Source organism: Aethalodelphis obliquidens, unplaced genomic scaffold (assembly GCF_003676395.1).
Source record: "Aethalodelphis obliquidens isolate GAN/ISIS:26980383/991018 unplaced genomic scaffold, ASM367639v1 scaffold3, whole genome shotgun sequence".
Classification (NCBI taxonomy): domain Eukaryota; kingdom Metazoa; phylum Chordata; class Mammalia; order Artiodactyla; family Delphinidae; genus Aethalodelphis; species Aethalodelphis obliquidens.
In genome coordinates, this window is record NW_020837947.1 from 56,597,924 (window position 1) to 56,613,065 (window position 15,142).

Genomic DNA, 15,142 nt, shown 5'->3' on the forward strand with positions numbered 1-15,142 from the left:
TAAAAGATATCCATGTTATATTCTCATTGAAAAGACACAATATACAGCACAATCCCATTTGTGTAAAGAAAAAAATGCAATATATTTATATTCTCATTCACTCATTTAGTGAACATTTATTAGCTATCTGCTATGTGCTGGCTACACAGTTCAAGGTGCAGTGGTTATAGTTACCAAATAAAGTTTTTGCTTACAGTTAGTTACCAAATAAAGTTCTTGCTTACAGTGGGGTAGAGTAGGGTGCATAGATGTGGAAGCATATGCAACACGCTGTAAAAGTGGATTTATAGTAGGGATGGGATTAGAGGACTCTTTAGGACATGTTCACTTTTTACTATATAAAAATATGTGCATGCACATGCACAGATGCACATACATAAAACACAAAGCATTGAAATATTCAAAGTAGACACACAAAAATCAGAGGTTTTAGCTAATACCCAACTTAATAATGTCAGTAATACATGTAGTTGTGAGACAAAGGTGAAGCATGGAGAAGTCTGCCACTGCCATCACTGTTCTCCTTTCTTGCCACCGTGGATCTGCTCTGGCACAGATTTTACTTGTGAGGTCTCGAAAAGAAGCATGCAGGGCATCATTTACACAAAAGAGACCTATTTTGATCATGAGGTTTTTTTTTTTTTTGCGGTACGCGGGCCTCTCACTGTTGTGGCCTCTCCCGTTACGGAGCACAGGCTCCGGACGCACAGGCTCAGCGGCCATGGCTCACAGGCCTAGCCGCTCCGCGGCATGTGGGATCTTCCCGGACCGGGGCACGAACCTGTGTCCCCTGCATTGGCAGGCGGACTCTCAACCACTGCGCCACCAGGGAAGCCCTGTCATGAGATTTTTAAAAAAAATTTTTAACAGCTTTATCAAGGTAGAATTGATATACAAAACAGTGCATATGATTAGTATATTAGGTAAAGTGAGATTAGTGGTTAACAGAAGGTACTGTTTCCCAAGGTGATACTTTCCGATCACAAGATGTTTTGATTTGATACCTTGATACGTACATAGCTTAGTGATCTTTTCAGGGAGCCAGGCCACGTAAGTCCATACATTCCTGGTTTGTTTGCATTGAGCCACCTAGAGAGCATGTCCATCAGCTAAAAGCATTACAAAGATAAAGCTTTCCTGCAACTATAGAACATTAGAGGTCAAGTAAATACCATTAGTACATTTGCCAGGGGGTCTGTCATTAGCATGTTTACAAGGGGATTTGACCAGGGCATCTTTCTTTCTTGAGGATTCCCAGTTGAGAGAGAAAATAGATTGCAGGCCTGCTGCTGATGCTTTCTGTACATATGTACACAGACACACACATTATGTACCATATGTACTTTGAAGAATTCGTTATAAATTTATAAATATTTTGTAAATTATGAATATATAATAGTATAATTTTCTATATATAGTTTATAAACTGTGAAGTAAAATATATAAAAATTATATATTATAGGTTTATTACATATGTAGTATAATTATAAACATATCATGTTAACATATGATATAGGAACATATAATACATTGTATGTAACATGGATATATAATATGTAAATATACATTAATTCATCCTGCACATTGGCTTCTTCATAATATAGCCAAATTCTAATTGTATAGTTTATCACTTACTGTGCTTATAAACCTTTGATGACTTGCTGTTTGTTATCTTAAGAAAAATGTTTAAATACTGTAACTGGACGTTAAACACTACTGAAACCCTGACCTATTTGTCCAATTTTAACTTCTCCATCATATTCCTTACCTGATGTAGGTTCCAGCCACACAAAACCATTTATTCCTTCCCCACTTTTTTTCCAATGCCATTGGCCCTCTTTTAGAGGTAAAACTAATCTTACTTACGTCAGAGTGTATTGTTAGTTATGAGATGAAGGGTTGTAAATGCAAAATTATATATTATTGCTCCACACGTCCATCTGTTGAAAACTTACTATTCTTTTGAGTCTGCCAAATATCACTTCTTCTATGAAGTGTTTCCTAGTTTACCACTCAGAAAGAATTACACCTTTTCTGTGTTCCCTCTGTACTCCCTTTCTTTGCACATTTTTAGCACTCATCACAGTCTTCCTTATAATTTCACAACTTAACTATAGGTAATTCTGTCTTTATCTGTGTCTCTCACTAGATTTTAATCTCCTTAACAGAATGATCTATATGATTCTTCTCATATTTCCAGTGTATTAGTGCAGTGCTCATAAATATTTTTAGAAAAAACAAAGTTCCCTTTTGTTTGTTCCTTGTGATTACCAGACATTCCCAGTAGATGGCAGTGCTTTACATGGCACTTCAACAATTTGTAACTAACATAGATACACCATAGGTAGCTATTCTAATGCAGTGTAGATTCTGTTCAGGTTCTGAAGTTGCATGGTGGTATTAGGGACTAAATTCACAACATACTTGGCATGAGTGAAAGAAATTTGGAAAATAAAAAAGTACAATGAAGCCCTAATCTGTTATATTTAACAACATTGAACTAACATTAGTTGTAACTAAATTTACTTTCAGTGAATAGACTTTGTCCAAACTTAGATATTATGTGAGGGACAATGCTATAAAAATTTACTGCCTAGTTTTTGGGCTAATGATAAAGAAGAAACTGTAAAATGTTAATTTTTCATAGCTTTCAACTATTAATATTTTCAGATAACTCTGTATAGTGTATAGAGTTTCGAGATGTGGTTTAAGACATAAACTTCCAAATTATCCATATTTAAAAGAATATATTTCTCATACAGGCTTATCTGTGTTGAGAATGATATGTTTTTTTGATTAAAAAATACAGTTGTTGTAAAATGGGGTTTTAGCAGAAAAATATCTCTAGTGTTTGCAAGGTATCATATATTTAACATCAAAAGTCCTTAAAAATATACTCAGTAACTTTTGTGTTGAATGATTTTAAAACTAAAAATCACCTTCATATCCTTTCACATCACCACCAATAGGAAATAGAACTATGGTATAATTAAAATTATCATTCTAATTACTGTAAAGGATTCTAATCATAGCATGTAAAGGAGGTTTCTTAAATAGTAGGTAGGGTCATCAGTTCCCCTTATTTAGGGTTCTCTTGTTTGGGTTGGGTTTGGTTTGGGAGCCATATGTATATCTCATAGGTAGTGTTTTATTTAGTCCTCAAAGAAGCCCAGATAGAACCCATAACAGTGAGTAAGCAGATTCATTTTTGTCCTACTTACAGAATGAGTTTGGAAGGCACAGGGCCTCTCTAAGTGCCTGTAAGTAATATTTGTGTGAGGGAGTGAACTCAGGCCCTTGGACTTTCCCAGCCCATATATGCACTGTATAGAAATATCCAAGGAGAAATCTGACATTGGGAGCTGCTCACTTAGGTATAATAACTCGAAGATACCAGCATGATGCAAGCAAGTTTTGACTAAAATTAGATGTAAATAAGAGAGACATAAAAACTGAAAAAATAGTTAAAGTATTTGCCCAAGTAAATATATCCCATGAATCCCCTTATTTTACTTATGATAGCAAGAAGGTGAGAATGACTTAAAAGTTCCTAGATTTAAAAAATAATAATATTGTATAGTCTTTTGTTAAAGATTGAGAATCTTTTTATATGCATTCTCTCATAAAGGAATTTGGTCGAAGGTTAATTAACTTACCAAATTCATTCCAAGTCTTGTGTACTTTTAAAAATCACATCAGAGGTTTTCAAACTTCTTCCCAGGTAAGAAACCCTTTTTTAAATTAAACTTTTACATGGAAGCCTAGTATAGAAAAATATGAAAGCATGTGTGGTTTGAAAACCCAGATAGAAAGGATATTGTAGGTGCATGGGGCTGCAGAATGCCCCCCATACTTCTGCAGAACCCCTAGGGCTTACCTGTGAATGGTCCTGGACTGTTCCCTCTAGCAACATTTGGCATCTTAATTTAAAATGGAAAGTTTTTATGTGATGAAAGTAATACTTTCTCTTGGCAAATCCTTAACTTCCTGTATTATAAATATAAAATATAGAGAATTTGAATAATATAATTAATGTCATAAAGTGGTCAAGCACGTAGAATTGTATACCCTAAAAATAGATAAATTATGTTCATCTTAGGTGTCCATGGGACATTTTCTCAAAGGAGAAATTGAAAAGATCATAGTCTTTACAAAATACAATAGAGGGACTTCCCTGGTGGCGTAGTGGTTGAGAGTCCGCCTGCCGATGCAGGGGACGCGGGTTCGTGCCCCGGTCCGGGAGGATCCCACATGCCGCGGAGCGGCTGGGCCCGTGAGCCATGGCTGCTGAGCCTGCACGTCCGGAGCCTGTGCTCCGCAACGGGAGAGGCTACAACAGTGAGAGGCCCATGTACCACAAAAACAAAACAAAACAAAAAAACAATAGAAATTTAGAAATAACTTCTATATGGTAAAACAAAACTATATACACACACACATACATATCTATATATGCATATGTATATACAAACACATATATATGTACATACATTCTACACTTTTGTATTTGATAAATTGAAGACATAAAACCCAACCACTTGAAAGAATAGTCTTCTGACACTGAGAGTTCAGTAAGTGATCATGAAAGGAAGGAAGGGAAAGAGAGTGACAACACTATTATTAGAAAATAATGGAAGTTTATTAAGTACAGACAGAGTTTATAATTCAGAGTTTGAATTATACTCAAATGAAACAGGAATGTTGGGACTATAGTAAGTTAATTATTAAATTTTAAATGTTGGGTAATTTTAAACAGAATGTTCTAAAAAAATGGAAAAATAATACAGTTGAAAAAAATTAAATACAAACTAGGAAACCAATAGAATTAGATTTATTAGCTAGAAACCTTCTATATTTTTAAAAAAGCAAAAGCTAAGTTTTAAAAAAGTAAAATAAACATAACAAATCCAATCACAAATAAGTAGAAAACCTATGAGTAAACAAAATTAAAAAGGATAAAGATATTTTAAGAACGTTTAGAGATGGAAAAAGATGAGAATACTATCAGCTATCATCATAAAAACGTAATTGAAAGAGAATGGAATAGTGTCGTGTGCTCATCAGCAGTAAAATGGAGAAACTCCTTGGCATGCGAGATTTCTCATGATCATTTCTACACTTCTGCATTTCTAGCTTGTGCCATTAGTGTTGCTAAGTACAGTACCTTATAAACACCATTCTTCCTGGCCTACCTGGCAGGTCCTAGCCGCTCTCTTAGAACACCGACAACTGTCACCTCTGCGTGCCTTCCCTGACTTACCCGAGCTTGATTAGTGATCTCTCTTCATTGTTCACAGTTTTTAGAAGGTGCTACTATTAATGGGACACATTACAGTGTTTTTTTGTAGTTTTCACAGACTCTTAAACCCCTGCTCTCCTGGCTTTGTGCCCGTCATTAAAAGCTTAATAAATTATTGACAAACAAATTAATTGATGTTTTCAGCAGAGTTCAGCCACAAAATTAGAATATTACACCCCACCAGTGAACACAAATAATGCAGCTTAGGACATTCTGTGAGTAGTTTGTGATTTTCTTCCCCCAAGTTTTGGCTGTTGTTCCACACAAACTCTCTCTTATACAGCATATCATTTTAAATTTAAATTTGTGAAACACTAGAAGAATCTACCTTAATTATTTCAGACTTCTGTGGTTGTGTGTTTAAAATGAATTTGAAATTATTGAACTTGAGAATAAAGAGCATATACTTCTAACACCTGAAATTATAAAGTGGTACAGCTTACACTACAACCTAACACATGTCACTTGCCTTGTTAAATTTTTAGGGGGGAAAAAAAACAAAACAGAAGAAACCATTTAACTAAGAATTTTCCAGTTCAGAAAATATACTAAAATTACACTTTTAATCACTTTATATCATTCCACATGCCAGATTTAAGCCAGTTTTTTTTTCACATTATCTGTCTTTTAGACTGTGTTGTTATTCTCAGTTTCTTCAGTGATCTTATTGTGACTGTTTCATCGTTTATACTACTAAAACTTATTTTAAACTTGGTACAGATCCAGATGGGTTGAATCTATCTCATATGTTAATTAAAATAACCCCTATAGGTTGAATCCACACAGAGTATGATAAGAATTCTTGGACTGTCTGCAACCTTACCCAACTACCTCGATGTTGCTACGTTTTTACACGTTAATCCCTTCATTGGACTTTTCTACTTTGATGGCCGCTTTCGACCTGTTCCTCTTGGACAGACATTTCTGGGGGTTAAAAGTGCAAATAAGGTAAACATTTTTTTTAAAACTTATACTTTTCTTTTCCAGAAATATTTTTGTTGATGTATTGTTTAATACTTGTTTGAGGTTAGAGACTCCAGAAGACCATTTCAGTCACATTACAAATATCACAGCCTAGAAAAAAAAAAATCAAGCATACTTCCTCAGCTATATGTAGTAGAATGTCTCCTGCTCCAAAAAGCTGCTTGTAGTAGTTTGCATTGCTATTATCAGTGTATATTTTGTATTCTCAGCTAAGAACACAAGTTATATATAAGAATATGTTTCAAAATGTTAATCTGATAGGGTTGAAGGCCAATGTGAAATAATAAAAGACTTTAGTTAAGTCAGTAATATATATCATGATATAATATTATTCATCTAAAATAAGTAATACCTTATATGCAATAGAAAAATAATTTCATGATAGCAACTATTAAAGGAGGGGCTCTATTTAACTTATAATATGTATAACTATCATATTAATTATATACATAAGTGGCATTTCTGAAATTCTTTGCAATGTTTTAAAAAGTCTGTTTATCTAATTCCTTAAATAGTATTACCATGTACCATTTGCATTATCAGGGTGCTTATTTTAGGCTTTTATAATGTCATGAAGGAATATTTTGCTTAAAATTTATTTGTTTATCATTCTGTTTAATGACACTTCCCCCCCCGCCCCCCCCCGTGGAAGAAATAGTTTTAGGAGAAGATTCACGGGCCATATGACCTCTTTATAAAAGAAAGCAGGATAGAATCGTGTGTTACTATGTCAACCTTGGTCTTTAGTGTATTACATTACTTTTGTCTAAAAACAATTGTATTAGTAAAACAGGGTCATTTTTAGCCTACAGTATTATAAATAAAATACTCAGCTTAGAAAATACTAAAAGCCAATGTCACTGCAACAGTTAATATGCTCCATCTGCATTGCATAAAAGTAAGGTATGTTTAGAATTGTGGGGAGCCATTTCAGATGTATACATAGAAGGACAGCTCATGATATGGTAATAGTTATGATATGCATCTTTTACCTTCATTGTTTCAAGGGCTTTTCAGTATTACTTGTTGCTTGTTTTTTTCAGCCATATCTTAATATATGTTTGATGATTTAGTTTATTTTAATGTATCATTAGAACAGATGTAGAGCTGTTTATAACATTAGATTGTTCTTTCAACTTATAATTTAAATGATAACAGATGGTTCTCACAGAAAGATGTAGAGAAGAAAGTGTTTTCAGATGCTTGTCAGGGGTCTTAAAACTTATTTTCTTTTAAGTTCATCATAGAAGGTGGTAAATCACTTACAGCTAATTAACTTCCATGTATTTTTCACCACAGTATGTTAGCATTGTAATCACAAAAGGAATGGTGTGAGATGTTGAACTGTCGTAATTATTTTGAAGGTTTAAAAATTTGGCAAAATTTAAAAACTATTTTTACAAATCTTACACAATGTAAATAGTAAATTAATTATATATATTAGTTATAAATATGCACTTTTGTCTTACTAAAATGTATTAGTTTTATGCTCAGCTGACATACACAGTTGGTAACAAGAATTCCCCCAGGGTGTTGTTTAATATATTCTAACCGTTGTTAATTTGTCATTTCTTATAGTAAGGAATCCTTTTAGATTTCTTAGAGTTTCATTCAGAAGCTCACGATGTGATTCAGTTGTGGAAGAACACAAAATAGGAAAATGGTGTCCATGACACGTCTAATTTGAAATAATGGCTTTGACCAGAGCTCATCCCAAAATTCACCAAAAAAATTACTGAGAGTTTTGTTTGGAGGAGTTTTTGGTTTGTTGTTTTTTCTAATCATTAATGGAGAGTAAATTGTCTTGTGATTATCTCATTTTACTTAATCACTATAAGAGTTCCAGAATGTTAAAGTGTTTCCTTTATTAAAACAAAAAATCTAAATTTTAGTCATTTCAGTTGTGTAACATTTTCATCCCCTCCAGACTCCTAATAAATGTTAAATAGAGAGATGCAGGCTGTGTCACATGCCTCCTCTTTGAGGTAACTACCTTACCTTTTTGGTTGGAAGCTGTCTCATCATTAATAGGGAAAATGAGACCTTTTTAAAATTCATTAATTTGATATTAAATTTCCAATTAATCTGGAAAATGTTTCTGTAGAAAAATATCTACCAAACTCTGTATACATTACAGAAATAGTATGTTTCCTTACATTTTAGCTTTGTATGTCATGATATTCTACTGGTAATATTCCGGTGATTTTGAGAATTACACAGGAAAGCTCTATGTATAGTTTTATAGACTGAAATAGAAGAAAAACAGTCTGAAGAATGGGCTTCTCTGGGGAAAACAGTGAAAAGAACTTTAAAATTATTTTAAAATATCTCTCACTAGAATATTATTCTTAAACTTATTGTCTTTAAAAAACTTGCATTCTTATAAAGCTAGTACACTGAAAGTATTGCATGAGGTATTTTATTTGTATTTTTTAATTATATTGTGTTTATTTCCGATTGAGTTGTTATATATCAGGTGTTGATATTGCAGTTGTTGTTTCTGCATTCTGGCTAGTCTGAAAGTAAAAGGAGATGCGTCGTAATTGATAAAGCTTCCTTTGTGGTTAAGAAGTTTATAATTGCTTCATCTGATATTTTTCATGTTTTAAAAACTTTAAGGTGCAACAGTTGAATAACATGGATGAAGTATGTTATGAAAGTGTTTTGAAGCAAGTAAAGGCTGGACACCAGGTACACTTTATTTTATCCTGTTTTTAGAGAACACTTAATGATTAAAATTATTAATTTTTATGTTCTTAAAAAGGTTCTTCAATTCTGAGATAATGATTCACAGGTTTTATTTCTTAGTAATTTTTTAGCCCACTGGGTAGCCATATAAGTCATAAAATATTCATAGGTAATATTATCATTCCAGTATTGATAGATCATGCTGTTTTGTTTGCCACTTTTATTAAATAGATAAGAGAAAGAAGAATTTCATCCTTTACGTTTCAGGTTACTTCTTTATTTATTTTAAAGCACCAACCTTCTCTCATACATCAAAAATTTTAATTTACTTACATAATGTAAAACATTTAAATGTTATATTATTCTTACTGTTTTCCTGAAGTAGTAGCAATAGAAATATATATAATAAATTTTCATATTGTTTGGATATTAAGCACTTTTAAACTTCAAAGTTCAAGATGCTCCAATCAAGATTGTTAAAAAAAAAAAAAAAAAGTGTAATGATGTGTGTAGCCTTTTCAGATTGGTTTCTTTCACAATGTGTATTTGAGGTACACAAATCTCTGTCTTTTCATGGCTTGATAGCTTATTCTTTTTAGCACTGAATAATATTCCATTGTCTGGATGTTCCACAGTTTATGTGTACATAACAGCTGTGGATGGGTTTTATGTGGACATACGTTTTCAGTTCCTTTGGGTAAATACCAAGGAGTGTAATTGCAATATCAGTATTTATTAAACTACTCAGCCTTTCTCCATATAATCTTATGTTATAAAATATGTCTTTAAAAAATGGAATGCATCCTTATTCCTGAATGTTGGGAAATGTAGCAGTTGTATCTTGTAATGTAGGTAGGTAAAAGTCCAAGTAAATGTAATTTAAAGAATCCTAGGAAGATTATATCCTCTTCCTCTTCTGGCATAGTTCATTCTCTCACTGTTACAGGGGCTAACATGTCCCGCTAGAAATCATGATTTATAAAGTTCAGATGCTGGCTGGAGGTGTTTGGTCAGTAGAGATTACATCTCACTGCCAGCCCTTTCATTCTTAGTGTGAATTCATCCATTGCATTACTTTTCGAAATGAAAACTGCCATAGGGCAGGCACTTGTAGTAGTAAGTTCAGACCAAAGTTGAGATGGAGAGCTAGGTTCACAGTGCTGGTTCCTGTTTAGAAAGGACAGACTAGGTTGGGAAACACCAGGGGAGGCTTCAGGCGGTCGGGGGCCAGCTGCTGTAGGGCAGGAGGAACCTGGAAATGAAGAGTGTGCAAAGACGAGGCAGAAGTTGCACACAGGCATTACCTCCCGCCTTTTGTGTGCATGTCATGGCATCCACCAGTGCCAGCCTTTTAAGGACCACCAAGCTGTCTCCTTCCCCTACACTTTTGTCTGGCTAAAAATGCACTGTGGGTGACTCTGTAAAGTGTGGTTACAGTTTAAGAACCCACTGAAACACTTCGGTATCAGAGTTCCTGTCCAGATCCGTGCTTACATCCCTCTCCCAAAACAAGAATGGAGCAGGATAAGCATGATCGTTTTCAGGTTCTCTGCCGTAAGAAGTAGGGTTTAGGTTGCAGGTCTCCCAGTTTCTGTTTCAGTGATTAGTGATGATGTTTGTTTTCCATAAAAGTAGGACTTTCTTCAGTTCTCTAGACATACCTACATATCTATTTACTTTTTTTAATTGTAAAAATAAAATAACAATATTAAGGAAAATTTTCATAGTTCCACTATTATTTTACCCTTTCAACATTATTATTGTAATGTTTATACATGTCCTGCTGGTCTTTTTTTTTTATCCATTTGCACATGTAGCTTTTAATTTTGCTCATTCAAACTTAATTTTAATTACTGGCTACAGTCCATTGCTAAATTATAATTATACTGTATATACAGTTTTATATTCAGTTTTCCTTAATGAATACTAAAGATTTTTCATTGTTTCTACCTGGTCTTCACAATTTTAATGTCTGTAATAGAGAGAACGGAGTTTTTATTCAGGTTCTAAGTTTCAGATGCCATGTAAGTCACTTCGGACTTTTAATCTTCACAGTCTTCTGACATAAGCATTAAATCTCCTTTTGTTAAAAGAGGAAATGAACCTACGACATGTTAAGAAGCTTCTCAAGGTCATACAGCTAGTAAAAGGTTGCTCCAGGATTGCAATACAAGTCCGTGTTGATAAAAGCCCACAGCATCTTCAGAACTTCACACTGCCACTTTGCCATTGAGTTGACATTTGTTCTTCCTTTTATTATTGGTTATTCCTCCTTTATTGAGTGCTTTAAATGTTTGCAACTTTCTGTTATTAAAAAATAATGCTGCTCTAGTGATCATCTTTCTGCCTATTATTTTTTCTGTTGAAACATTTACTTAGGGTAAATTCCCTGAAATAGGATTATGGTTCAAATGGCCATATTTTGTGGTCTTACCACATGATTCTATAATGCATTCTGAATGGGTTATAATATCTCGTTGTCATAGCAGACCTGCAAAGGATTTTATTAAATGTATGCCATTTTCTTCTGAACAGCATCAAGTAGTGTGATGTAAGATTATGATCAGATGTGTGTTTGCCATTTTGAATTTGTTTTACAATTGTAAGTTATATAAGACACAGTGGTGTTTTACCAGTGAAATTTTTTTCTTAGGTAGCAACAATTACCTCTAAATCATGATTACAAAAACTCATGTTTTACAGTCATGATTTGCTTTGGGTATGCACTTACCTTTCAATTAGAAAAACCCATTCTTCCCAGTGCTTTTGCTTCATATGTGATCCTGTGGTCTTTAGCCTCTGTAATTGTGTCTTTAAAATGTTTAATATAAAATATGATTAGTATAAAAGAGGGTGACCAATAAAAGAGTGTAAACAAATTTAACACTTGGGTACACCAAAAAGTGAAAATGAGGGGAAAAAAACAAAAAGGGGAAAAAAAATCACTGAATTCTATCACTCAGAGATAGTTTCTGTTGGTGTATGTCCTTCCATTTCTTAAAATGCATTTTACTCCCTTAATTTTCTATCCTTTTTTCTCCATTATGTCTATAGTTTCTCTATTTTCTCTACCTCAAAATATGACAGAATGGTACATAGAAGCAATAACATGTAAATTAACATCTTAGCTTAAAGATGTTACAGTTTAAAAATTTGTGTTCTACGCAGTGTTGTTTTTTAGGCTTTGTGTACCAGTAGAACAGGTCGTACTACGTAAGATTGGGTTGTAAGGAAATACTGTTGGTTAAGTTCCTAGTATAGTGTCATGTACATGGGGACTCTGGTAAATAGAATCTCATTGTGAAGAATTGCTCATCTTCAAAGATCCTTAGTGAGTCGGGGCTGTTGGAAAATATAAAATGCATCAGGACCATGGCTCATTAGTTGGTATTTGCCTCTAGTATTGCTAGTACTACAAATGCCCAGGCCAGTGCCTGCAGATTATAAGTACTAGGTTAAGGCAGCATCTTAGTCTTTTACATTAATGTAATCATCTCAAGTAAAAAACTCTTTTGCAACATAATTTGAGAATAAACCTCTCTCTTTTTCATTTCTTTAAATTATCTGTATTATGTATATAACTTTGGGAAAGTTGCCCAAAACTAAAATCTTTTTCTGTTTTAGTCTTTTCAAAGGGATCGCTCTGTCTGTTTAAATATTCTGTTAGCACGTTGCTCTGCCAAGTACTATTTGGCTTATAAGTTCAGTTAGCTTGATAAGTGACAGTTTCTGCTGATTGTCTTTGTAATATGTCCAGAACTGGAATTGCAGTGTGCATACTTGGAAAAGAGGACTGTTATACATTTTGATTTTGGAAGCTGAGGTAGATACCTGTTTCAACAAGGCTAGCAATCTTTGATTAAATCCATCACACAAGAATTGCTACTTCACAGTAGTCTTTGATTACTGAGGCTCATGTGGAAGTTTGTTTTCAGGGGCTTAGAACCCCTCACTGGATTATTTTTCTCTTTTTATCACCTTGAAGAAATACCTTCTCTAAGCTGTGGTCCTCTGCTTTTATTAGAAGGTTAACAAAGAACTCCACAACAGAATAGAGTTTCTGAGTTTAGTTTTTTCCCTTGTAATTGAGGTTGATTATAATGTTATACTAGTCACTAGTTGTCTTTGTATAAGGTTCCAAGTGATAAATTTCAACAAACGAATTTATATGTATCCATCTGTCAGAAGATGAAAAATATTGATGAATATTGTTGGATAAAGATGAATATTGTTGAATATTGATGAATATTGTTGAAAAATTCAACAATCTTTTACCTTATTATCTAAAAAACTGACAGCCAATTTAACTCTTCAGTTACATTATTCTGCCTGACTCTAATGACTAAAAGGTCTAACTATATATGCTTCATTTTAAGAGACTCTTCTGTATAAATGTTTTGTTGTACATATAAAAGTACAGTAAATTGTGTGTGTGTGTGTGTGTGTGTGTGTGTGTGTGTGTGTACACAGAGAGACAGATACAGAAACAGAGACAGAGAAACAGGAGACAGAGAGAAACAGAGCTTTGCTCTGGAATTCAGTTATAGTTGTAACTAACTGGACATTAGTGCATTGTTATTAAGCAGCCAGCTATGTATTTGATCAATGTGCTTTTCCTTAGTAATAGGGGAACATAAGTTATTTCTTGTAGCACTGTGTACCAAACAAACTTTAGCTTTATTTTGTTGCCTTTTAAATATATCTTAGCAGTTAGTATATAGTAGTAAGAAATTGTAAGTCAGTCTATTCTAATCCAGGAAAACAAATTGAATTTTCCTTGCGACTACCTCATGTCCCCCTCTCTTTTTGCCAGCTTGTTAAAAATTCTTCCAGTGAATACTCCTTGATTCTATTTGTTTGCCTTCAGGTTGTTTAGTATTTTGGATTTTCTCTCTAATTGTGGTTTCCCTAAATAATTTTATTAGCGCAACTACTTTTCAGACCATTATTAAGAAGACTAAAAATATGTGTCCATTAAAAAAAAGAACTATAGGGCTTCCCTGGTGGCACAGTGGTTGAGAGTCCACCTACCGATGCAGGGGACACAGGTTCGTGCCCCGGTCCGGGAAGATCCCACATGCCGCGGAGCGGCTGGGCCCGTGAGCCATGGCCGCTGAGCCTGCACGTCCGGAGCCTGTGCTCTGCAACGGGAGAGGCCACAACAGTGAGAGCCCGCGTACTGCAAAAAAAAAAAAAAAGAACTATAACTCTGAGGCAAATAAATACTTTTCATGCTAAAAATTAATTTCCTCTTAAATATATAGACGAATTAATTTTGTTTCTCTCTGCTTAGATTAAATTAGAATAGAGCAAATTTCATGTTCAAAAGCCATGCTGATGTTCTCTGATTATAGTATTCCATGGGTTTCAGTATACCAGTCATCTACACTTGTGTGTTCGCGTACTTAATAGATTTCATGTGCGGCTTTGTCTTAAAAGTATTAAAAGTGGTAGGAGGCAGTTGTGTTCCACTCAAGCATGTGTGATGCCAGGTGGAGAAAATCTTTTCAGGTTGACTTTTCAACAGTCGTACTCCGCAAGACTTCAAGCTCTTCTTGGCTATTGGGAAATTAAAAGTTGGCGATTCAGCCTTTAATTTTGATCCGTCTGCTCAAACTAATGAGACGTCTCATTTGTAAGCTTCTCTTTGGGTTACCAAATGCAAGTACAGCTTTATCATTCCTGTTAATAATTCCCCTCCTCCGGTGTAACTCGCAGAATGGGAAAATAGTTGATGCCTTAACCCTATTGAGATTTTTCTTGTTATACAAATTTTGTTACAGTGATAGGAAAAGAAGTTAGAAACTGCCTCAGAGATTACGGCATCTTTTGTAAGTTAACTTGTTCTTTTTTCACATTATCAAAATGTTAAGATCCTTAGTCAGTAACTTCTTACTCAAAATCTATCTCCAGTTTCAAGAATAAAAGGTTTTGCAGTGTTAAAGGGAAAAAAATCATCTTCAACCTTGGATTAATGCTGAACATCAGCTTTTCCTGATTCACATGTGTCTTCTCTTTCTTCATTGTTTATAAGTTTTTCGTAGATGTTGCTGTCTCTAATAAGAAACCACCTTTAAAAATTGGCCGATAATTATGGATTAATTTATTACTATTTAAAGGGAATTCTTTTTGTTTCCTAGTGTTGCTTTTTAGCTTATATAAAAGTAATTA

At 34.0% G+C, this 15,142-nt stretch overlaps 1 protein-coding gene across 4 annotated transcripts in view; it reads left to right on the forward strand.

The window, feature by feature from the left end:
• The window catches only part of ASCC3 (activating signal cointegrator 1 complex subunit 3), a 334,732-nt gene that overhangs the window by 139,979 nt on the left and 179,611 nt on the right, over positions 1-15,142 (forward strand). For all 4 annotated transcript variants that reach the window (XM_027089736.1, XM_027089749.1, XM_027089725.1 and 1 more), the window contains 2 exons: positions 6,071-6,247; positions 8,903-8,974. In XM_027089736.1, the coding sequence (XP_026945537.1) occupies positions 6,071-6,247; positions 8,903-8,974 (249 nt within the window). The remainder of the gene's footprint in view (positions 1-6,070; positions 6,248-8,902; positions 8,975-15,142) is intronic.